At 36.3% G+C, this 26,321-nt stretch overlaps 1 protein-coding gene across 2 annotated transcripts in view; it reads right to left on the reverse strand.

The window, feature by feature from the left end:
* Positions 1-26,321, reverse strand: part of CNST (consortin, connexin sorting protein) — a 119,207-nt gene that overhangs the window by 64,729 nt on the left and 28,157 nt on the right. For both annotated transcript variants that reach the window (XR_012475736.1, XM_074222844.1), the window contains exon 3: positions 4,825-5,272. Coding sequence is in view for 1 of the 2 variants with exons in the window: in XM_074222844.1 (XP_074078945.1) it covers positions 4,825-5,221 (397 nt within the window). In the remaining variant the exon portion in view is untranslated. The remainder of the gene's footprint in view (positions 1-4,824; positions 5,273-26,321) is intronic.

Consider the following 26,321-nt stretch of genomic DNA (forward strand, 5'->3'; position numbering starts at 1 on the left):
TACTGATTAAAGACATGTAAATTAAAGCCTCTCTGAGGTACCACCTAACATCTCTCAGATTGGCCAATATGACCAGAAAGGACAATGATCAATGTTGGAAGGGATGTGGGAAATCTGGGACAGTGATGCATTGCTGGTGGAGCTGTGAACTGAATCAACCTTTCTGGAGAGTAATGTGGAATTATGCCCAAAGGTCAATAAAAATGTGTATACCCTTTGATCCACCACACTACTACTGGTCAGTACCCTGAAGAGATCATGAAAAAGGGTAAAAACATCACCTATACAAAAATATTCACAGCAGTTCTGTTTGTAGTGACAAAGAATTGGAAATCGAGGGGATATTCATCAATTGGGGAATGGCTATACAAATTATGGTATATGCATGTGATGGAACACTGCTGTTCTAATAGAAATCAGGAGGGATAGGATTTCAGAGAAGCCTGGAAAGACTTGCATGAACATCATGATGCTAAGCAAAATGAGCAGAACCAGAAGGCCATTATACCTAATAGCAACATGAGGGTGATGATCAACCTTAATGGACTTGTTCATTCCATCAGTGCAATAATCAGGGACAATTTTAGAATATCTGTGATGGAGAATACCATTTGTATCCAGAGAAAGACTTATGGAGTTTAAAAAAAGACCAAAGATTATTACCTTTAATTTTTTAATAAAGTTGTCTTATATACTACCTAATTTTGTTATCTCTACTATTTCATTTCTTCCTTAAGGATATGTTTTTTGTCTCAACACATTCAATTTTTTTTAGGTTTTTTTTTAAATTTTTGCACGGAAATGGGGTTAAGTGGCTTGCCCAAGGCCACATGGCTAGGTAATTATTAAGTGTCTGAGGCCGAATTTGAACTCAGGTACTCCTGACTCCAAGGCCAGTGCTCTATCCACTGTGCCACCTAGCCACCCCCAACACATTCAATTTTGATCAATGCATAACATGGAAACATTGTAAAGATTATCAGATTGTCTTCTGTATGGGGAAGGGGGAAGGGAGGGGAGGATGAGGGAAAAATTATAAAATTCAAAACTTTACCAAAAAATGACAGGTAGGAAACTACTATTATATATAATTGGAAAACAAATAAAATATTTATATATAAAAAATTAAAACATGTCACCAATACTATACTGTCAAGAACAACTGATAAAAACCATTTTACCTTTTGCTGAGGACATTTAAGTCTATTATGGTTTTGATTAGTCTTAAATCCATTATAATGACTTCTGAATAGAACTGAGTATGTTATTCAAGTCATGATGCCACTAGTGGCATGCTACACTGAAAACAACTATCTGAACACAACAACTATTTCATCTTGGAAAAACTTTCTCCAATGATATGAAAATATCATTTGGATTAGATAAGTAAAAAAATTTAATATCTTTCAAGGAAGAAGAGAGATTAGGTTTTAAGACTGACCCTTGGAGAGTAACCCAAGTCAATGGATAAAGGTAATACATACCCAGGTCTTTTATAGGATACATTGAGAAAAAGACTATCAAGGAAAAAGCTGAAATTGAATGTGTTTTAAGATAAATTGACATTCATGATCAAAGCTTAATAGAAAGAACACATTTTGGAGCAATTAACACCTCAAAAAGGCCAGTTTTAATATATATTTGGCATGGTAAACTGTATACAGAATCTAGAAGGTATCCAAAAAAAAAACCCAAACCATACAAAATTAATAGCAGCTATAGAAAAATTAACACTGCCCTACCAAAAAGGAAAAAAAATTAGTAGTTGTTTTCAGAACATATAATAGGTTGAATATTTACAGAAATACTTTTGGAACAACTCATTTTACAAAGCAATAGTAAAGAATGACAATAATTCTATACCACAGGATAGGTCAAACATAACTGAAATTGTTTATATCTAGAAAAAATTTATGAAATGGTCAAGATCTAAGATGGTAATCAAATGGTATGCTTCATAGACAACATCAGCATGAAATCAATGAATAATAATAACACATCAACCAGGACTTAGGGAACAAAAGGTTGAATCATGCACATGTGTTTATAGAAAGAAGGTGTTTTGACAGTGATAAAGGATTAGGTCATCACCACCTGAAATTAAAGAGGCTATCCTTAAAGAGTTATTGACTGCTCCAGATTTTGAAATCAAGTTGTGGAAATGTTGCAACATCACTGCAGCTTGTAATATTTTAGCAAGTATTGGTGGTTAGAATTATGCATCACAGGACAAATGCAAAATATCCTTGAAAATTCAGCAAATAAATTGCAATGAAACTGAAGCATTATTATAGACAAACTATTACTCATCTCAGAGGATCAGTCCCTCATTTTAAAGATATGGAAACTGAAGCACAGAGAGTTAAGTGTTAAAGGGTAGGCTATGAACCTTAAGTTTTCATGATGCTAATAGTGAACTATGTATAATATGACTGTCTCTCAAAACGGTCATATTAAGTAATTATCTTAAAAGTACAAGAAGTGAACAATTGTTGATTATCTTTCATTCTTGAAGAAGACCATGACATCAGGGAGATGAGGCCATGACATGCATTAGAGTTGGATTCAAGTGAGGGGATGCCGTCCTAAAGTCACCAGCCTCACTTTCTCTTCTGGAGCCATTTGGGTCCAGTGACCAGATATGAATCAGGACAACTGGAGATGACACTGGATGCAAGGCAATCAGAGTGAAGTGACTTGTCCAAGGTCACACAACTAGTAACTGTCTGGTGTCTGAGGTCGAATTTTAAAAGTGTTCCTGACTCCAGGACTGGTGCTCTATCCATTGTACCACCTAGCTGCAATTATCAATCGAACAATTATCAAAATATAGATTCCCAGCTGAAAATAAGAAGATAAAATGGCAAGAAGATGAAGTATATGTCATTGTTATCATTAAGTCTAATAGTAGAGTTGTCCTGCAACATTTTGAGTAATTCTACAGATTAACTTATATCTCAGTACTCTTAATTATAATTCAGTTATTTAACCCACTTGAACAATAAACTGTATAACTTTAAACATGCAAGAATGATTTGTTCAATATAATTGTACATATATAATCTATATCAGATTAATTGCTGTTTTGGGGAGGGGGAGGAAGGGAGAAAAATGTGAAACTCAAAATCTTACAAAAATAATGTTGAAAACCATCTTTACATAAAATTAGGAAAAATTTTTTTTTAAATGACTTATTCAAGTTCTTTTTAACTCCCTCAAAAATGATGAGAAGAAAACAATGATAATAATAACATTCATTTATGGAGCACTTTAAGATTTGGAAAACAGGGCAGCTAGGTGGCACAGTGGATAGAGCACTGGCCTTGGAGTCAGGAGTACCTGAGTTCAAATCTAACCTCAGACACTTAATAATTACCTAGCTGTGTGGCCTTGGGCAAGCCACTTAACCCCACTGACTTGCAAAAACTAAAAGATTTAGAAAACATCTTACAAAAGTTGCTTCATTTGTCATTCATAATAATTTGTTCCTCAATACCCTCTGGTAAGGGAAGTGTTATTCTTATCTCTATTTTACAGATGAGGGGAATTGAGATAGATAAAATTTCATCTATACACAAATTAAAAAATATTTGGGGCTTGATTTAAACACTGATCTTACTGGCCTCAAGTCCAACATTCTATTTATCAAATTGTTTCAAAATATGGGTTAAAGTTAAAAAATATTTACCAATTAACAACTTAGTAAATATTTTTATTAACAAATTCAGTAAATTTTTGAAAAAAAAAAAAGGATTTTTAACCCCCAAACAAAAATAATTCAGTGTTGGCCATCAAATCATTGAAATTTTTTTGGCAACAGCAATTCATGAAGACAGATTGCTAAGACAGAAGTAGTATTGGTGAAGAGAGAATCAATGCTGATGAAATCACAGATAACTGAAGTATTGGAATAAACTGCACAAACTTCTAATCGTTTGGTGAGGAAGATGAAAATTAAGAATTCTTTTTCTCTTCATCACAGGTCTAGGCCAAGTCTGATAGCAAAAGCCCAGGAAAGTGGAAGTGAAGAATCCCAGCCAAAAATGTATCAGAGTCCCCTGGTCCTACACATTCCTACTCAAATTATTAGAGGTTGTCTTTTCTACAGGGTACTTCATAACCCAGAGAAAGGAATCCTGAATCTAAGCTCTTACAGGTAAGCTACAAAAAAAAGACTATTCATTTAAGGAAAAGTTGTCACAATTAAGTTGTTAAGTCAATTTTGTTACATAATGCAAAAAAAAAAAAAAGAATGCACAATATGGATATGTTGAAAGCAATTCAAAGTAGGTTTGATACTGCTTCATAATGTAGAGTCAGAGAACTCAGAAAGTATATTTACAGATGCCCAAAGGGTCCAAGGGTTGCAAATTAAGAACTTATATTCTAAAGCTACTTTGAAGTCTGGGAAATCACTTTAATCTAAAGTAATACTTTCTTTACAGGCATAAACAGAGCAAAGAGAATATGAGAGTTTAAAGGAACATCTATTAAATATCACCCCATAAATTAACATTAGAAAGAAACTGAAAATTTTTTATGTCTATCAGGAAAACTGTTGTGGAAGAGATTCATATCACAGGTAAAGGGTTTGTTTAAATCTCTCTTATAATTCATTCCAATTTTAACATTCTTTTAAGTATCAATTCTATGTAATAACCTTCAGAAGATGGAAAGACAACAGCAACAAGAACAAAGAGGTAAGTTAAAGATTACATTGGAATACAAGAAATTCAAACATTAAAGAGAAAATAGAAAAAATATTTTGATGAGTTTGCTCAAAGAACACAATGTAATTTTTAAAAAGGATTTTGTTTGAAGTACCTGGTATTGATTTTGTAACCGTTCCCTTTTTGCTTGAATTTTTTCCCCCAAGAGTTTTTTTCTCTTTTTCTAGTAGGGGCTCTTCATCTGTGGAAATTTCAGGGTGGATTTTCTCAGAATTATCACTTGGGGCTGCTTCACAGCTTGGGGTAACAGAGTTATCACAGTTGCTGCAGCTTTCATTATTGTTGAGATTGTCCTGTTCAAACTTTTCATGTTTTCCCATCTCATTGTCACTGCAGGTTACAGTTTCACACACATTCCCATCAAGTTGATTTTGATTTTCATCTGATATAGAAGGCAAGCAGAGTCTTGCACTTTCCAAGCTATCATCAGGATGACATCCATCTTGTGGTTCTAACAGTAGGTCATTTGTATGAGTTTCTCTGTCATCCATTAGAGCATCCTTTGTTGAATCATCAAAGTTTCATTAAAAATCTCTCCATGTCTAAAATTGAAAAATAAGAAAATTATATAAGTTTCTTCCACCCTCCTTTCCTAACCCTCCCTTCCTAAGGAATGAACAGTCTGGTGAATATTGTACAGACACATTTGTGTTTCACATGTTTCCAGATTAGTCATTTTTTTATGAGAAATTAGAATTAAGAGAAAAGAAAGAAAACCATGAGAAAGGAAAGAAAAACATAAGAAAAAATTTTTTTAAAGTGAATGCAGTTTTTGCTAGATTCTATAGGGTATTTATGTTTGTTTGTTTTTTTCCTCTGGATGTGATGGTATTGTTCATAGCAGGTTGCCTAAGGTTATCCTAGCTCTCCAAACTGCTGAGAGCAGTTGCATCCATCAAGGCTGATCAACTCAACTGTTGTTAATATGTACAATGTTCTCTTGATTCAATCACAAGATATTTTTGATTACCAAGGTGTTAATTACGAAAAATATGCTCTTTGCTCTTCCTCTAGCCTTAAGTTGTTTGGCTTTTAAGAATTTCACTGTTCACTAATGTGCACTTGTCAGTTCAAACAATAATAAAAGTCACTTATAAGGAATTCCTATTTAAATAATTTATCCTACTATCTTCCAGAACCCTTTTCTGTTTTTCTCCATGATCTCCATTCTCTCCCTGTCTTACAGCCCATCACAGCTGTACTTCCCACACTTTCTTCCTTCCTTATCTTGAAACTTTGATTAACTAGTTCAACTTTACAATCAGTTCAACTTTAAGATATCATCTCTTAAATCCTTGCTTACTTGTCCTATCATGTCAAGTAACACTATTAAAAAAAGAAAATTATGTTAATCTGGAATGACCAACTCTTGAAAAAAAAGTCTCTGGTTTTTTACCACTTCTCTTTTTACATAAAAATAAAGAAATGAAATAGGTGGAATTTATATAATACTTTTAGGATTACAAAGTGTTTTTAATACACCTTAAAATATTCTCAAGCTATCATTTTAATATGATCCCAAGTGACAAAACGCAAAAACTTTCATTAAACTGAGAAAGGTGAAAATAATTACTATAGTGTATATTTCAAATAAACATATCATTACTTAAAAAAAAAAGCCCTCTCAACAAGCCATCATTGAACTCCCTAAGAAAAAATCTCCAGGACCTGATGGATTCACAAGTGAATTCTACCAAACATTTAAGGAACAACTGGTTCCAATTCTATAAGTAGGGGAAGATGAAACTCTGCCTAACTCTTTCTATGAAATTAACATGGTGCTGATACCTAAAGCAGGAAGAATTAAAACAGAGAAAGAAAATTATGGGCCTATCTCCCTGAGGAATATAGATACAAAAATCTTAAATAAAATCTTAGCAAAATGATTACAACAAGTTATCATTAGGATAATACAGTTTGACCAAGTAGGATTAATCCCAGGAATGCAGGGTTGGTTCAACATTAGGAAAACTGTTGGAATAATCAATTATATCAACAACAAACCTATAAGAAATTATATGATCATATCAATAGATGCTGAAAAAGCTTTTGACAAAATACAGCACCCATTCCTACTAAAAAACACTAGAGAGAGTGTAGGAATAAATGGACTGTTTCTTAGAATAATAAGCAGTATCTATCTGAAACCATGAATAAGCATTATGTTCAATGGGGAGAGATTAGAGGCATTCCCAATAAGATCAGGGGTGAAACAAGGGTGCCCATTATCACCACTACTATTCAATATCTTATTAGAAATGTTAGCTTCAGCAATTAGAGAAGAAAAAGAAATTGAAGGAATTAGAATTGGGAAGGAAGAGACAAAACTCACTCTTTGCAGATGACATGATGGTCTACCTAGAGAATCCCAAGAAATGATCCAACAGCTACTGGAAACAATTAGTAATTTTAGCAAAGTTGCAGGATTATAAAATAACCCTCATAAATCCTCAACTTTTCTATATATATGTCTAGTAAGATACAGCAGGAAAAGCTAGAAAGAGAAATCCCATTTAAAGTAACCTCAGACAATACAAAATACCCGGGAGTCTATTTGCCAAGGCAGACTCAGAAACTTTGTGAAAACAATTATAAAACACTTCTCACACAAATTAAATCAGATTTAAATAACTGGGCAAATATCAAGTGATCATGGATAGGTAGAGCTAATATAATAAAAATGACAATTCAACCAAAACTAAAATACCTGTTTAGTACCCTACCAAAATTCCAAAAACTTACTTTAATGAGTTAGAAAAAGTTGTAAGTAAATTTATATGGAGAAATAAAAAGTCAAGAATTTCCAGGGATTCAATGAAAAAAAGTACAAAAATAAGGGGGGTTTAGCTCTATCTGATCTAAAATTATATTATAAAGCATCAGTCATCAAAACTGTCTGGTATTGGCTAAGAAATAGAGTGGTGGACCAGTAGAACAGGCTAGGTGCAACAGCAGGAAACAATTACAGTAATCTGCTTTTTGATAAACCCAGAGTCCAGCTATTGGGATAAAAAAAACTCTCTCTTTGATAAAAACTGCTGGGAAAATTGGAAGTAAGTATGGAAGAAATTTAGATTCGACCAACACACCTCATACCCTATACCAAAATAAGATCCAAATGGATACAGGATTTAGACATAAAAAAACAATATTATAAGCCAATTAGAAGATCAAGGACTAGTTTACCTGTCAGATCTATGGAAAGGGGAACAGTTTATGACTAAGGAAGAGATGAGAGCATCACTAAAAACAAACTAGATGATTTCAATTACATTAAATTAAAAAGCTTTTGCACAGACAAAACCACTGTAACCAATATAAAAAAAAATGTACTAAACCGGGAAACGATCTTTACAACTAATGTTTCTGACAAAGGACTCATTTCTAAAATATACAGAGAACTGAGTCATATTTAAAAAAAAAAAACCATTCCCCAACTGACAAATGGTCAAAGGATATGCAAAGACAATTTACATTTGAGGAGATCCAAGCAATCCATAGCCATACAAAAAATTGCTCTAAATCATTACTTATTAGAGAAATGAAAATTAAAGCTTCTCTGAAGTACCACCTCACAACCCTCAGACTGGCCAATATGACCAAAATGGATAATGATCATTGTTGGAAGGGTTGTGGGAAATCTGGGACACTATTACATTGTTGGTGGAACTGTGAACTCATCCAAAGTTTTTAGAGAGAAATTTGGAACTACGCCCAAAGGGCAACAAAAATGTGCATACCTTTTGATCTAGCAATAGGACTACTGGGTCTATACCCTGAAGAGATGATGAAAAAGGGGAAAAACATCACTTGTACAAAAATATTCATAGCAGCCCAGTTTGTGGTGGCAAAGAATTGGAAATCAAGGGGGGGCAGAGCCAAGATGGCCACAAGAAGGGATTGAGTCTTAGGAGCTCTCATAAAACTCATAAACTAAGGACTCTAACTAAACTTTCGTGACAGAACCCACAAAGGGACCCAGTGAGGCAGTTCTCCTACTCAAGGTAACCTGGAAAAGAGCAGAAAGGCTCTGCTCCCCAGGGTTGGAGGGTCGGCCAGCCAGAGGGGTGGCCCGCCAGAGCCAAAGAACTTCAGCCTCCCGGAGGCAGCCCCAGGGTGTTGGGAGCCGCGGCTCACAGCAGCAGGAGAAGTCTCCTGAGCTGCACCCAGGGGAGCACTGGCACAAAGTGGGGGAACAGCAGGGGACCTCTGCCAGAGCGAGCACTTGGAGCCCAGCCCTCAGGGCACAGAGCAAGCAGCTTGGTCTTTTGGCAGCCCAGACTGGGAAACAGAAACAGGAGGAGCCCATAAGCAGGAGCCTCTAGGGCATAAGCCCCTTGAGCTGAGGGAGGGGAGTGAAGAGAGACTGCCTAGCTCTGTCCTCTGCCCCTGGAAGAGGACTCTGGGGCTCTGACCACATTCAGATCCTGATCCCAGTCTAGGGCCCCCCCCCACCTCTGCCCCGTGGCAGAGGGGGGCGCACATGGTCATTCACAGACCAGGAGGGAGGACAGAGCCTCACAAACTGAGATCCTTGTGGGAGTGTCCCAAAAGCTCAGGAAGCACCCCCAAACCAGGCCCAGGCTGGGAAAATGAGCAAGCAGAGAAATAAGAGGAAGACTATTGAGAAATATTTTGCAAATGAGCCCAAGAAGGATCAAAATACTCAGTCTGAAGATGAGGAAGCACAAGCTCCTGCATGTAAAGACTCCAAGAAAAATAGAAATTGGGCTCAGGCTATGACAGAGCTCAAAAAAGACTTTGAAAATCAAATGAGGGAGTTGGAAGAAAAACTGGGAAAAGAAAAGAGAGACATGCAGGGAAAACATGAAAATGAAGTCAGCAGCCTAGTCAAGGAAATACAAAATATGCTGAAGAAAATAGCATGCTAAAATCAGCTTAGGTCAAATGGATAAAATAATTCAAAAAGTTATTGAGGAGAAGAATGCTTTAAAAAGCAAAATTGGGCAGATGGAAAAAGAGATAAGAAAACTCTCTGAGGAGAACAAATCTTTCAGACAAAGAATAGAATTCAGGGAGATTGATGAATTTACCAGAAATCAGGAATTAATACTTCAAAACCAAAAAAATGAAAAATTAAAAGAAAATGTGAAATATCTCATTGAAAAAACAACTGATATGGAAAACAGATTTAGGAAAGATAATTTAAAAATTATTGAAATACCTGAAAGTCATGATCAGGAAAAGACCCTTGACATCATTTTCAAAGAATTACTACAGGAAAACTGCCCTGATATTCTAGAAAATAGAAATGGAGAGAATCCACCGATCCCCCCAAGAAAGAGATCCCAAAAAACCAACCCCTAGGAATATTATAGCCAAGTTCCAGAACTGCCAAGTCAAAGAGAAAATATTACAAGCAGCCAGAAGGACACAGTTCAAATATTGTGGAGCTGCAGTCAGGATCACACAGGACTTAGCAGCAACTACATTGGAAGCTCGTAGGGCTTGGAATACAATATACCGCAAGGCAAAAGAGCTTAGAATGCAGCCAAGAATGAACTACCCAGCAAGGCTGAATGTCCTCTTCCAGGGAAAAAGATGGACTTTCAATGAACCAGGGGAATTTCAAATGTTCCTTTTGGAATGGCCAGAGCTGAACAGAAGGTTTGATCTTCAGATACAGGACTCAGGTGAAGCATGGAGATTGGAGGAGAGGGGGGAAATATGAGGGACTTAATGAGGATGAACTGCATGTATAGAAAAATGATACTGATAATATTCATATGAACCTTCTCAGTTAATAGAGCAGGTAGAGGGAGCTTTTATAGTTGAAGCACAGGAGAAAGCTGAATTGGAAGATAAAATATGGTGTAAAAATGGAGTCAATAGCAAAAAAGGGAAATGGAATGGGAGAAAGAAAAAGGAGAGGGGGAATAGTCCAAGATATTCCACATAATAAGATTTTTTTTATTACAATGAGCTATTGCAATGATATGGAAGGGGGGAGGCAAGGGGGAATGAGGGAAACTTTGCTCTCATCAGAGATGGCTAGGAGAGGAAACAGCAAATATACTCAATGGGGTATAGATATCTGGAGTAAAAAGGAGGGGGGAGCAGGGGGAAGGGGTGGGGATGTGAATAAAGGAGGAGAGGATGGACCATGGGGGGACAGTGTTCAGATATAACACATTTTCTTTTTTACTTCTTGCAAGGGGCTGGGATTGGATGGCCTGCCCAGGATCATAGGGCCAGGTGGATTCTGGGCCTAAGGGGTGGTATGGGGGCTCAAGGCTTTTTGGCCCCAGGACCAGGGATCTGTCTGCTGCGCCACTCAGCGACCCTACAGCAGAGTCTGAGTGAAAGGAGAGAGAAAATATAGAACACGGTAGTGGAGAAATAAGAAAGGAGGGAGTTGCGATCAGCAATGGCAACGTTGGAAAAATATGGAAGTAACTTTTGTGATGGACTTATCATAAAGAATGTGATCCACCCGTGTCAGAGTTGTTGGTGTTGGAACAAAGACTGAAGCACATTTTTTTTTGTTATTATTATTTGGGGAAGGGTGCAGGGCAAGTGGGGCTGGGTGGCCTGCCTGGGGCCACATAGCAGGGTAATCTTTGGGTGTCTGGGGCCGGATTTGGACCCAGGTGCTCCTGGCTCAAGGGCCAATGCTCTGTCTGCCACCCAGCCACCCCCACTATTATTACTATTTTATTTTAGTTTGGGTCTTTTTTTTTCTTCTTTTTGTTTTTTGCAGGGCAGTGGGGATCGGGTGGCTTGCATGTCACATGGCTGGGTGATTGATGGGTTTACGAGGCTGGATATGGACTCAGGTGCTCGTGGCTCCAGGGCTGGTGCTTTGTCCATTGAGCCACCTGGCCATACCTACAATTATTACTATTATTTTTTTAATTTTAATTTTTTTCCTCTCCCCTTTATTTTTTTCACCCAAGGAAGTCTATCTATATTCCTGGGGGGAGGGGTATTTGTTTACTTGTAAACAAGAATATTTTATTAATGTAAAACAACATTTGTACAAAATGAGAATAAAAAATAAATTAAAAAAGAAAAAGAATTGGAAATCAAGTACATGTCCTTCAATTGGGGAATGGCCTAGCAAAGTGTGACATATGTATGTGATGGAACACTATTGTTCTATTAGAAACCAGGAGGGATGGGAATTCAGGGAAGCCTGGAGGGATTTGCATGAACTGATGCTGAGTGAGATGAGCAGAACCAGAAGAACACTGTACACCCTAATAGCAACATGGGGTTAATGATCAACCTTGATGGACTCACTCAATCCATCACTGCAACAATCAGGGACAATTTGGGGCTGTCTGCAATGGAAAATACCATCTATATCCAGATAAAGAACCTTGGAGTTTGAACAAAGTCCAAGGACTATTTCCTTTAATTTAGAAAAAATAAAAACTGATACCTTTTTGTCTGATCTTATCTCTTATACTTTGTGTTTCTTCCTTAAGGATATGATTTCTCTCTCATCACACTCAATTTGGATCAATGTATAACGTGGAAACAATGTACAGCCTGATAAATTGCCTTCTGTGGGGGTGGGGGGGAATTGTAAAACTCAAAATAAATAAAATCTTTAAAGGAAAAAAAAATCCTTCAATGAACTTACAATCACTAGCAGTTTTCATTTGATAGAGAAATCAAGGTAAAGACATGATTAGCTCAAAGTTATCTAGCTAACATAATTCTGAAGAAAACAAGATTACTTTTTAAAAATACATGTTCCCAGAAGAACATTGAACACCCTAACAGCAACATGGGGGTGATGATCAACCTTAATGGACTTGCTCATTCCATCAGTGCAACAATCAGGGACAATTTCAGGGTATCTGCTATGGGGAATACCATCTGTATTCAGGGAAAGAATTGTGGAGACCAAATTTTAATTTTAAAAAACTGTTATCTTATTATATAATTTTGCTATCACTTATATTTTCTTTTTCTTCCTTAAGGATATGATTTCTCTTTCATCACATTCAACTTAGATCAATGTATACCATGGAAATAATGGCAAGACTAACAGACTACCTTCTGTGGGGGCTGGGGGGTAGGGAAGCAAGATTAGGGGAAAAATTGTAAAATTCAAAATAAATAAAATTTTTCTTTTATTAAAAAAATACATGTTCCAACATTTTATACCTATGCCCAAAGGGAAGGAAGGAAGGAAGGAAGGGAGGAAGAGAAAGGAAGGAAGGAGGGAAAAAAGAGAAAAATTTGTTTTTGTTCAGTTTGTGTTCAAACAACATCAGTTCTTTCTCTGGAGTTGGATAGTACTTTGGAATTGTCTTGAATTATTCTATCACTGAGAATGGTTTCCTGGTTGCCTTTTGGCCATTATATATCACAGGGCATGTGTGAATCCAGAACTTCACTACAAAGCTAATTCTCTAGCTAGTTATACCATGGTACTTTTAATTACTTCATATTTGCCAAAATTAAAACAAATTATGAAGGATCAAGTTCAATTAATACCATTAAGAGAAATGTTGCATTCTCTCACAGCTAAATTAAAACAATTTTTGATGAACCAAGCACAATTTAATGACTTAAAAAAAATCTTCCTGTTGCATTGTTTGGTCCTAACTCTTTGTTTTCAACTTCAACTGATTTTTTAAATGTCATCAACTGTCATTTTTATTTCAAGTGTGGTATGAGGGAGAAAACACTCTCTAGGATGTGGAGTGAAAAGAACTGGTTTTAAATCTCAACTCTGCTACTTATGTTTGTGAAACCTTGGAAAACTCATGTTCCTTTTCTTGGGACATATGACTTCCCCTCGTTAAAGCCTCCAACTTTTCAATTTACTCTGTATTAATGTAGTTGCTATTTTAAATTTGGACTTCTCAAAAACAAAATCTAACAGTTGTCTCAAATTTTTAAAGGCTTAATTTTCCATGTAAATGCATCAGGTGGTGTTGTAGACAAGTCTTTACAAATGAATGCCCTAGAGCTTTACTTGTTTTATTTTTGTAATTGTGCTTATAAGGAGAATTAAATTTAGGGAAGTAATTTTGATCTCTATAAACTTCAATTTTCTTATCTGTAAAAGCAAGGGAGTTGAACTAGTCAACCAAATCAATAATTATTTATGAAATATCTAGCATCTTTCTGATACTGTAAAGGGTAATAGTGATGCAGAAAATTATGGAGATAGGAGATGTGACGAGAAACAAATGTTGTGGAAGGAAAAATATTATTGTGCCTATCTGGGACATGTTGTTCAAAGTGACTCCATTCCGGGATGGGAGTGACCTTGGCTTGTTCCCGCTCCTTCAGCTTCTGTTTCCCTTCCTCCAGTTTCCAGCTACCTGACCTTGGTCATTGATGGATCATGCCTATGCTGGCATGATAAGAAATGACAAGTTGGACTTAGAGGTCACATACGTGGGGACAGGAAGGACCAGCACATAGCTTGCCTATTGGAGAATACCTAAGCAGTGCATTTAAGTCTGAAAGAGAAGTGCCAGTCCCCCTTTTCCACTCTTCTTCACCTTACTTTTGCCTTGCAAGGATGATTATCTCTCTTTCTTTCTTATGCCACATGCTCCTGGCCTAGACCCGCTAGAGAACTATGGGTCTCTATGCCACATGGCCAGGCTAAGCCAATGTTTTTGGCTATCTATCTTCTCTCTGTCTCCCTTTCTGACCTCATCTAGCCTGTCCTCAAAGTGCTTACTGGTTCTCCAGGAGGAGAAAAAGTTTTAATCTATATACTTTGTAGGCTTCTATAATAAATCCTGAACAGTTTAAAATCTTAGGGCTGTATGTGAATTCATTCACTTTCACCAACTCTCAGTCTATTACAGACCCCAATACTTAGAAAACAATAGGATACAAAATCAAAACAGTAGCTGTCCTCAAGAGAGAGTTTACTTTCTATCAAAGGGGATAATATATACAAACATTAAAATATACTAAAGATCTGAACCTCAGTAAAGGACTTTGCCCCTGGCAGGGACTCAATGTCCTCCTAGGCCCCCATGAAACAAAATAAGTTCCATATCAACAAGATAGTAATTTCCTTCTACACGGGATGTCTTTGAGTTATAGCTCTTTCTCTGTTTGTCCCTGGATCACCTCATTTTTGCCCTTTAAAGTTAACCTCCAGTCCACTGGTAGCCTTTCTTGGATTGGAGACAGTCTGAGTCTGAATTTTTTAAAAATTTTATTTAAGGCAATGGGGTTAAGTGACTTGTCCAAGGTCACACAGCTAGGCTATTATTAAGTATCTGAGGCTGGATTTGAACTCAGATAATCCTGACTCCATGGTTGGTGTGCCACCTAGCCACCCCTGAGTCTGAATTCTTTTGAGATAACCTGTGACTTATATTCCTGTACCTCATCACCAATAATGGTATTTTCAATTTTTTTCCATTTAATTTACTATGTTTTTTATTAGCATAACAAATGTGACTATTTCCAGTAAGGTCCTGTTCTTCAGTGCTATCTAAAGGATCTTTACCTGCACAAAAAGAGCACTAACACCACAGCACAAAACCCTCATTGAGAGGTTTTCATTCAGAATTATTAAACATTTCCTAAAAAGAGATAGAAACCCTCATACACAGGCATTCAAGTTTAAAAGGGAGAATCAAAAGGAAAAGGACACAAGGGAAATTAAAGATATGATCTTTGCACTTTAGGAACTCACAATTTATAGTATCAATGTAAACAACATAACTATCCCTAATCCCAGAATGACTGTTTTATGAAGGCAAACCAGGCCATCTTTTCATCAATTCTTACCAAGACTTTAATTATTTAATGAGCCCTACCAAAAACAAATTGATTCCTGGGAAAGACCAGAGCCATGGCCTTTTGCTGCATCTGGGGCTATCACCAGTCTTTTTGATCCATGTCTTACCAAAGTCCAGTGACTTTGGAAGAGAAAATGAAGCTGATGACTTTGCACAGCCCTACCTCTCTTAAATCCAATTCACTTGCAAATTAAGACATCAGCCCGCAGAAATTATTGGAACTCTCCAAGAAAGAAGTAGGAATAACAAATAACAAACTTAAGACAGTTAGATGGCTCAATGGAAAAAGTGCTAGGCCTGGAGTCAGGGAAACCTAAGATCAAATTTGATCTCAGAAATTTACCAGCTGTGTGACCCTGTTTACTTCTAAAGAAGAAATGGTAAACCATTTCAATATTCTTACCAAGAAAACTGAAGTAGTATTTATGGTCCATGACTTCTTGAAAATCTAAAAACAAATGAATGATAGAGCCATCTGTGTTAAGCACTGTTAACACGAAGTAAAGGCAAAAAACCAGTCCCTATCCTTAAGTATCTCACAGTCTAATGGAGTGGCATCATGGAAACAACTAGGCAAGAGCAAGTTATCTATGTGATAAATATGAAATAACTGACAGAGAGAAAGCAGTAAAATTAAGAGGTAATAGGAATGCCAAGAGGTAGAAATGAGGAAGAGCATTCTAAGAACAGGAGAGGGGAGTGCAGATACAGTGTCTTCTAGTTCAAAGAAAGCAAGGATGTTAATGTCACTAATCAAAGAGTATATGAAAAGGGATCATTTATAAGATTATAAAGGAGAGGGAAACTAGATTATGAGAGGTTTGAACATCAAATAGAGGATTTTGCATTAAGGTTACAGGTCAGTCCTGTGCTTCAGGAAAATGAGACTGAATGGAGGATACGTTAGAGCTAGGAGAGAGACCTGGGGCAGAAAGATCAACCAGCAAACTATTTCAGTGAATGAAAGACAACACCAGAGTAGTGGCAGAGAGAAGGGGGTTTAATTCAAGAGATGCTATAAAGGTGAAACTCACAAGCCTTGGCAACAGATTAGGTAATTTATATACACTAATAAAGTCAGATTTAAGTAATTGGAGAATTATTAATTGTTCATGGGTAGGCAGTGTCAATATAATAAAAATGACAATTCTACCTAATTTGCAAATCAGTGGTGTGCAAATTAAACTACCAAAATTTATCTTATTCAACCAGAAAAAATAAAAACAAAAGTCATTTGGATGAACAAAAGATCAAATAATTAATGAAAAAATGTATAGGAAGGCAGTCAAGCAGTATCAGAACTTGAAATGGTGGTAATTACAAAAACTAAGTGGTACTGGCTAAGAAACAGAATGGTGGATAGAGTGGGTATACATTACACAGAAGTAAATGATATAGTAACCTCATATTTGCTAAATATAAAGATTTAAGTTTTTGGTATAAGAAATCATTATTTGATAAAAAATGCTAGGAAAACTGGAAACAGTCTAGCAGAAACTAGATATAGACCAATATCTTATACCATTTACAAAGATAAGATTAAAGACCTAGACAAAAAGGAACAATATTATCTATCAGATTTATGGATAGAAGTAGTATTTATGAATAAAGAGATAGATAGCATTCTGGGATGCATAATCAATAATTTTGATTACATTAAATTGAAAAGGTTTGTACAAATAAAACCAATGCTGCCAAGATTAGAATTAATGCAGAAAATTATGAAAAAAAATTAAGACAGTTTCTTGGATAAAGACCTAACACCTCAATATGTAGAGAAATGAGTCAAATTTATAAGAGTTATAAAATTTTATATATACCTGACTCAGCAATACCACTATTAACTATTTTCCAAGGTGATCAGCAAAAAAGGAAAAGTATCATATGCTCTAAAATATTTATAGCACATCTTTTTGTGATGGCAAACTGTTGGGAGCCAGGGTCTCTAAGCTGTTTGACACAGCCGCAGCAAGAAGACTCAAGGCAGTCATACTGCCTGATGGAACAACATCTCCTTCTTCAATATATATATAGGGATTTCATGCATACCAATATTTATAGGTTTATTATTGATTACAATATTTACTCATCCTAATACTGGAACGACTATAAAGGAAGGATTTCAGAAAAATTCCTTGAATAAAACAGACTGTAAACTCTGTCCAAATTTAACAGGACTGCCTCTCCCTGAGGCATATAAAAGGCTTCAACATTATGAAATCTCTGGAAAACCCAAAACTGGGAATTCCAAGGAGATGTCAGAATATATACAGGGAAAAGAGATACAAGATGGGTCAGATAGAATTCCAGGGAAATTAATAGTTTTTGCCCCCTTACCATACACAGGAATATATGAAAAAGATGGTGAGAAAATAGTTAGTACAGGTGACCGATATGTGAACTCCAGCAGCCTTAGTTTCATGGGAAAGAATAAAAAAGTCACAGAAACTGTGGTTTCTACCAACAAGGCCAGAAAGAAAAACTGGTTACTGTAAGAGTTAACGGATGGGTGGACAAGCATAAAGACCCTCACTATAGATTGTTAAGGAAGTGTATCGAAAAACATTATTTACACAAAAAATATAAAAAACTTTCCACTAAAAGAACTGCTTAATTAATAACTTTAGATGAATTAACAATTATACAATGTAGTAATAAATAAGGTAACAGACAGGTTAAGGTCATCATGGTCTCAGTAGGGATAAGAAATCAATTAACTATATGATTATTACTTAAACTTGTAATTACATCATTAAAACTTGTAACCATATGAACTATATGATTGATGATGAAAATTGTACACTTTTGTAACCAAGGAAATGATCTTAGCTTGCTTGCTTAAAACATACATGATTCTGAAACTATAAAAATAAATCCAAGCTGCTAACAGTCAGTCAACCTGTTCCTGCCTTTACCCACTTGTTGACTCAACTCATTTCACCGACTCTATCCCTCCTGTCAGGTTCCAAGGACCTCCATGGAGGCTGGACCCCCACAGCAAACAACTGGAAATTGAGGGATGTCTATCAATTGGGGAAATGACTGAATAAGTTGTGGTATTTGATTATGATAGAATACTACTCTATTATAAGAACTGATGAACAGGTTGGTTTCAGAAAAGCATGAAAAACTTGCATGAAATAATGTAGAGTGAAATTGCTGCAGAGAACCACGGGCATAGGGAATACTGAAATTAATTGGAAACAAAATTTTGTAAATCTTCACTCTTCCTTTATCACTTTGTTATACCACTCCATCTTGACCTCCAGTCTGACTTCAACCAGTAAGTCAAGTTAGTTACAAAGGTGCTGAAAGAACTTCCAAGACCACCCAGGCCAGAATCTGAGAACCCCGACTCCTCCTCAAAAGGCAAACTCTCCAATGCTGAATTGAGCAACTCCCAAGTCACACCTCTTCTCGCGGACCCTGAAGGAGAATTTAAGGAAATTTCGATAGAGGCTTGGGCTCTCTCTCTTTAGCTTTCAGAATTTTGGTTAACCTGGAAGCTGGCCAGCCAAGATTAATTAGTAATCCAATTAATTAGCAATTAATCCATTAATTAGCAATTAAATAGGAATCAGTTTTTTCTTTATCTCTCCTTAACTTCTCTACTACATTCTTTTGTGTTGTAACTTCTTTTTTAATAAATCTCTATTTTCTTTTTATACCTGCATTCCTGGGTCAAGGAGGGATTCTTCACTGGAAACACCAACCCCACTGCAACATTTCTGGTGACCATGAAGGGACCATGGGAAAAGATGGTGACTTAGGAACTGTCCAAGTCTCTCATTGGAGAGTTTACCTTTTGGGGAGAGATTGAGGGTCTCAGATAGTGTTTCAGCACCTGTGTAACCTAGATTGCCTTACCAGTTGGCCAAGGTAAGACTGGAGGTCAAGATGGAGTGTTTTAAAAGAGTGATAGAGGAAAAGTGAAGATTTACAAAATTTGGTTTCCAAATTAATTTCAGTATTTCCTAAGCCCATGGTTCTTTGCACCAAAATGAGTAGAACCAAGAGACTGTTGTATATAATAACAGCAATATTATTTGGGGAATAACTGTGAATCAGTCTGAGTAATATGAATATTCAAATAAACTACAAAAGACTTATGAAGGGAAATGCTAACTAGTTCCAGAGAAAGAGCCATTGTATGAAAGAAAGCATTTTATGGTTTCCACATATATATCGATATCAAATGCTGGCCTTCTCTAAAGTGGGTTTGGGAGGAAAAGGAGGAAGACAAGTGAAAACTCAAAATGTAACAGAAAAAATAGTTTTTTAAAATGCCCAATCAGTAATGTTCTGTTCTAATAAAGTTTAGACATCATCTTCCCAGCATATGATGTCTGCCACTAAAAATAAACAGTGGTTATTTCTATTAAATTACTGAATCCTATTCTCTTGTTCTTTAATTCTGCTCTCTTAATAAGTACTTGTAAGTTTTTCATGTTTAGTATTTATATGTTTAAGAATAAAGTACTGGTTTTCTTTTCTGCTTCATTTTGTGTGAGTAAGAGAAATAAAGAAGCCTAATGCTCTAGGACTGAATCTGGTGAATGTCCCCACAAAAGAGGAGGAAGTAGCTGGGCACCTCTCTCTAGTAAAGCCATCCTGCATCAATACTGGATAATTATCACAGAATTAGAAGACAAAGTTCATTTAAAAGTAATGACATTACCTGAAAAAAAGGAAAGAAAATATCTAGCTACCATATACAGGAAATGCATGAAAAAAAATTCCTAGAAGTCCTAGGATTCAGAGAGAGGGACTTTAGAAGTTACAGGATGTGGGGCGGCTAGGTGGCGCAGTAGATAGAGCACTGGCCCTGGAGTCAGAAGTACCTGAGTTCAAATCTGGTCTCAGACACTTAATAATTACTTAGCTGTGAGGCCTTGGGGGAGCCACTTAACCCCATTTTCCTTGAAAAAGCTATAAACAAACAAACAATCAAATAAATAAGCAGACAAGCAAACAAATAAATAAATGATAGAAGTAACAGGATGCTCATTTGACAGAGAAATGTCAAATTCGTTTTAGTCAAATTCACATGGTAATCAAGATTCAGGGTTCCAGCCATTAAGAAGGGGGATTTTTATTTTTTTATATAAAGTTTAGGGAAACAAGATTTCACCTCAGAATCTCCTGCCCAACTAATCAAGAAATTTTTGAAAATTTAAAAAATTTCTCTTCTTTTCTTTCTTTTTTTTTTTTTAAGGTTTTTGTTTTTGCAAGGCAAATGGGGTTAAGTGGCTTGCCCAAGGCCACACAGCTAGGTAATTATTAAGTGTCTGAGGGTGCATTTGAACCCAGGTACTCCTGACTCCAGGGCTGGTGCTTTATCCACTGTGCCACCTAGCCACCCCTCTTATTTTCAATAAAAACAAAAGAAAATAAAGTCTATGAAATGAAAATTATCCCAGGGAAAAAAAAAATCTCCAAGTAGTTTCTATGGTGACCATTCAAAACAAAGACATATGATAAACAAATTAAAGGTGAAAAAACCTGGCAAAGTTAGTTTAAAAACTTTATAACAGTAAAAGGGATTTCCAAGTAAATGCAGGTTTAATAAAACAACAGCAGAGTTGGTAAGGCCAGAAATTCTCTCGAGGAGATCGGAATAAAATTGGGTTAGATTTACATTCAGAGGCTATGATCTGCTGTAGTCTCAAGAAACAATAAGCAGAGAGTTCAGAGGGGATGTTAAATAAAGGATACATAGTGTTAGAAAAACTAGGAATTATCTTTATGGGGTTAGGGGTCAGAACTAGGAAGAGACATCAGAATAATGTGTTATTACCATTATTAGATGGAAAGGAACAAACAAGTAATAAAGACTTTAAATCAACTTAAACATCCTGCAACAAAGTCATTTTGAATGACAGCTAAAAGTCAACAACAAGCTTATAGAGGGCAGGGGAAGAAATTAATACAATAACTAAAATTTTTTAATTGCATTGAATTTATTTATTTAAATATTGAACCATCAACTTTTGAACAAGCAAATGTTGAAAGCTAGACCATACATATTAGTAAAATATAATAGCAAGATATATAGGCCTTAAATTCAAGATAAATTCCCTAAATTAACTCATTATTAATCAGAACTAGATATATACAATTTCATTCAAAATCACACAATTTTAGAGCTAATAAATTTGAGAAAAAACAAATTTAATTTCAGGCAAATATAGGTCCAGATAATACAGTTTAATATAATACCTTCCAAATTATTAGCTAAATGTCATTATGTAACATTATGAAAATCCATTCTCTCTTTCTGAAAACAGTCACTTATATGTACTGGGACTGATTAGGTCTAGAACAATATAATCATTCAATACTTATTTGGTGAATCCATTGAAGTACTTTACATTCTAAGAGATAAAATTTTTGAAAAATTGTCTCTCTTGGGCAGTTTAAGAATCTTTACTGTGTTGGATAAAGATTGTCCATAAGCTCTTATAAATTATAGCTAAAGTATGATTAGTAAAAAGCAATTTTAAGTTAATTATTTAGACATATATACATCTATTTCCTATTATTCTACTATCTAACAATCCCAAGACACTAGAGAATTCTTGAATTCTCTTTTAATAATTGCTTTATTGCTTTTTCCAAATATTGGCTTTTCTCTTGATTCATTGCCTTATTCTTTTTGCTTTGTTCTCCTTACTATGTTTTTCAGTTTCTTCTTGAGTCTTTACTTCTACAATTAATTCGACAATCAAATATTTAAAAATATATATACATGCTAAGTGCTAGGAATAAAGATACATCAAGTAAAACTCTCAAGGAGGGGGTGGAATCAAGGTGTTGACAAGAATGGATCCTGTCTTAGGCACTCTCTCATAAAATTCATAAACTAAGGACTCTAAATTTTTGAGAGACAGAGCCCACAGAGGGACCCAGTGAGGCAGTTCTCCCAAAAAACCAACCCCTAGGAATATTATAGCCAAGTTCAAAAACTCCCAAGTCAAAGAGAAAATATTACAAGCAGCCAGAAGGACACAGTTCAAATATCGTGGAGCTGCAGTCAGGATCACACAGGACTTAGCAGCAACTACATTGGAAGCTCGTAGGGCTTGGAATATAATATACCAAAAGGCAAAAGAGCTTAGAATGCAGCCAAGAATCAACTACCCAGCAAGGGTGAATGTCCTCTTCCAAGGAAAAAGATGGACTTTCAATGAAACCAGGGGAATTTCAAATGTTCCTGCTGGAATGGCCAGAGCTGAACAGAAGGTTTGATCTTCAGATACAGGACTCGGGTGAAGCATAGAGATTGGAGGAGAAGGGGAAAATATGAGGGGCTTAATGATGATGAACTGCATGTATTTCTGTATAGAAAATGACACTGATAATACTCATATGAACCTTCTCAGTCAATAGAGCAGGTAGGGGGAGCTTTGATAGTTGAAGCACAGGAGAAAGCTGAATTCAAAGATAAAATATGGGGTAAAAAATGGAGCCAACAGAAAAAAAGGGAAATGTAATGGGAGAAAGAAAAAGAAGAGAGGGAATAGGCCAAGATATTTCATATAATAAGATTGTTCTTTATTACAAGGAGCTATTGCAATGATATGAAAGGGGGAAGGCAAGGGGGAATGAAGGAATCTTCGCTCTCATCAGAGATGGCTAGGAGAGGAAACAGCATATATACTCAATGGGGTATAGACATCTGGAGTAAGAAGCGGGGGGATAGGGGTAAGGGGGGGATGTGAATAAAGGAGGAGAGGATGGACCATGTGGGGAGAGTGGTCAGATATAACACATTTTCTTTTTTACTTCTTGCAAGGGGCTGGGATTGGAAGGCCTGTCTGGGAACATAGGGCCAGGTGGATGTTGGGCCTAAGGACCAGGGATCTGTCTGCTGCACCACTCAATGACCCTACAGCAAAGTCAGAGTGAAAGGAGAGAGAAAATATAGTACATGGTAGTGGAGAAATACAAAAGGAGGGAGTTGCAATCAGCAATGGCAATGGTGGAAAAATATGGAAGTAACTTTTGTGATGGACTTACCATAAAGAATGTGATCCACCCGCAACAGAGTTGTTGGTGTTGGAACAAAGACTCAAGCACATTTTTTATAATTATTATTATTTTGGAGCGGGGGTGAGGGCAAATGGGGCTGGGTGGCCTGCCTGGGGCCGCATAGCAGGGTGATCATTGGGTGTCTGAGGCCGGATTTGGACCCGGGTGCTCCTGCCTCAAAGGGCCAATGCTCTGTCCGCCACCCAGCCACCCCTACTATTATTACTATTTTATTTTATTTTGGGTCTGTTTATTTTTTTTTGGTTTTTGCAGGGCAGTGGGGTTCAGGTGGCTTGTATGTCACATGGCTGGGTGATTGTTGGGTGTACGGGGCCAGATGTGGGCTCAGGTGCTAATGGCTCCAGGGCTGGTGCTCCATCCATTGCGCCACCTGGCCATACCTACAATTATTACTATTAATTTTTAATTTTAATTTTTTTCTCCCCTTTACTTTATCGCTCAAGCAAGTCTACATTTATGGGTGGAGGTGGGTATTTTGTTTACTCTTAAACAAGAATATTTTATTAATGTATAAAAAACATTATTTGTGCAAAATGAGAATAAATATTAAATTAAAAACTCTCAAGGAGTTTCCATTCTAATAGTGAATATACAGAATAAATATGAAGAAAATAAATATAAATTCAAGTTAAACATAAGGAAGAATTAGAGGGTAAGCAGGATCAGGAAAGGCTTCACATAGAAGGTGGTACACTGAGAACAGAGCATTGCCCAAATTTGCTGAGTTGTCTCTCCACAGAAGAAATGGGGTCCTATGAAGCAGTGGTGAGGAGCAAGTAGATTCCAAGGATGGGGACAACTAGTGTGGGGGAGATGTAGTATAAGAGCAAGAGAAAGAAATTAATTAGTTTGTAAGATAAAAGGCCATGAAATGTGTTGGGGGGGGAGAAGGACAATAAGTCTGAAATGATAGTTCAGGTAAGAATACTAAGCAGAGGAATTTATATCTGATGTTAGAGGCATTAGGGAGCCACTGGAGTTTAATGAGGAGTGACAAGGAAAGACTCTGGCAGCTTTGTGAAGGATGAAATGAAGTGGGGTGAGACAAGACCGATTAGGAAGATTTTTGCCCTTGAGGGGAGATATGTCAAGAGCTTGATCTAAAGTTGTAGTTGCTTATAAACTTTTTATGATTTGTCTTCCTTCAGGAACTAAGATCTTTGCATTAAAAATTAATCATCAGATACTATAGATAATAATTTAAAAATCATTATTTTTCCACAGGGAAGCAAATGTGTATGAGTTTGTGTGTGTGTGTGTGTGTGTGTGTGTGTGTGTGTGTGTGTGTGTGTGTGTGTGTGTGAGAGAGAGAGAGAAGTAATGCTTTTTTCTCATCAAGAATTCAGCGTACTTATGCTCAAAGGGTTTCAAACTGTGCATACCTTTTGTTCTAGCAATACTATAACCAGTTCTGTATCCCAAAGAGATTTTAAAAAGGGACAGAGGAGAAAAAATTATTTGTACATTATTGTGCTTTAAGACATGACAAGCATGACGATTTCAGAAAAACTTGGAAAGATTTACATAAACTGATAAAAGGAGAAGTGAACAGAAACAGAAGACTGTACACAGTGACAGCAGTACTACTGTATGATGATGAACTGAAAATGACTTAGCTATTCTCAGCAATACAGTGATCCCATACAATACCAACTATGATAAAAGAAAAAGCTATCCTCCTCCAGAGAAAGAACTGATAGAATCTGAATATAGACTGAAGTCTACTATTTTTCATTTTCTACTTTTTTGTTCAAATTCTCTTTCACATATATGAATGTAATGGGAGTACTATTGTTCTGTAAGAAATCACGAGTAGGGGGTGGCTAAGTGGCACAGTGGATAGAGCACCGGCCCTGGAGTCAGGAGTACCTGAGTTCAAATTTGGCCTCAGACATTTAATAATTACCTAGCTATGTGGCCTTGGGCAAGCCACTTAACCCCATTGCCTTGCAAAAACCTAAAAAAAAAAAAAGAAATCATGAGCAGTCAGACTTCAGAAAAGCCTAGAAAGACTTACATGAACTGATGCTGCACAGATTCAGAGGAACACTGTACACATTAACAGCAATATTATGTGATGATCAACTATGATCACCTTGCTCAATTCAGCAAAACAATAATCAAAGATAATTCAAAAGTCCTTGTGATGGAAAATATCATCCACATCCAGAAGGAGCACTTTTTTCCCCCTCTCATGGCTTTTTCCTTTTTACTCTGATTTTTTTTTCACAACATGATTGACCTGGAAATATGTTTAACATAGGTATACATGTAAAACAAATATTAGACTATTCTCTGTCAGGGAGAAGGGGGAGGGAAGGAAAGGAGGGAGAAAAATGTGAAACTCAAAACCTAACCCAAAAAATGACTGTTGAAAACTATCTCTGCAGGTAGTTGAAAAAATAAATTTTTAAAATTAAAAAAATTTTCTTCCACAAATGACTAATATGTCAAATGTTTTACATAATTACAGATTTATAACCTATGTTATTAGATTGCTTACTGGATCAGGGAATAGAGTGGAGGGAGAAAGGGAAAGCATTTGGAACTGAAAACTTAAAAAAAAGGTTAAAAATTGTTTTACATGTAATTGGGAAAAATAAAATATTAAAAAAAAAATAAAATTCAATGCTGAGGGTTAAAGAATTCAGAGCTGTGAACTCATCCAACCTTTCTGGAGAGAAATTTGGAATTACACCCAAAGGGCAACAAAAATGTGTATATTCTTTGATCCAGCAATACCACTACTTGTATTCATGGGGTGGCTAGGTGGCTCAGTGGA

This window comes from Macrotis lagotis, chromosome 2 (assembly GCF_037893015.1).
Source record: "Macrotis lagotis isolate mMagLag1 chromosome 2, bilby.v1.9.chrom.fasta, whole genome shotgun sequence".
NCBI classification, from domain to species: Eukaryota; Metazoa; Chordata; class Mammalia; order Peramelemorphia; family Peramelidae; genus Macrotis; species Macrotis lagotis.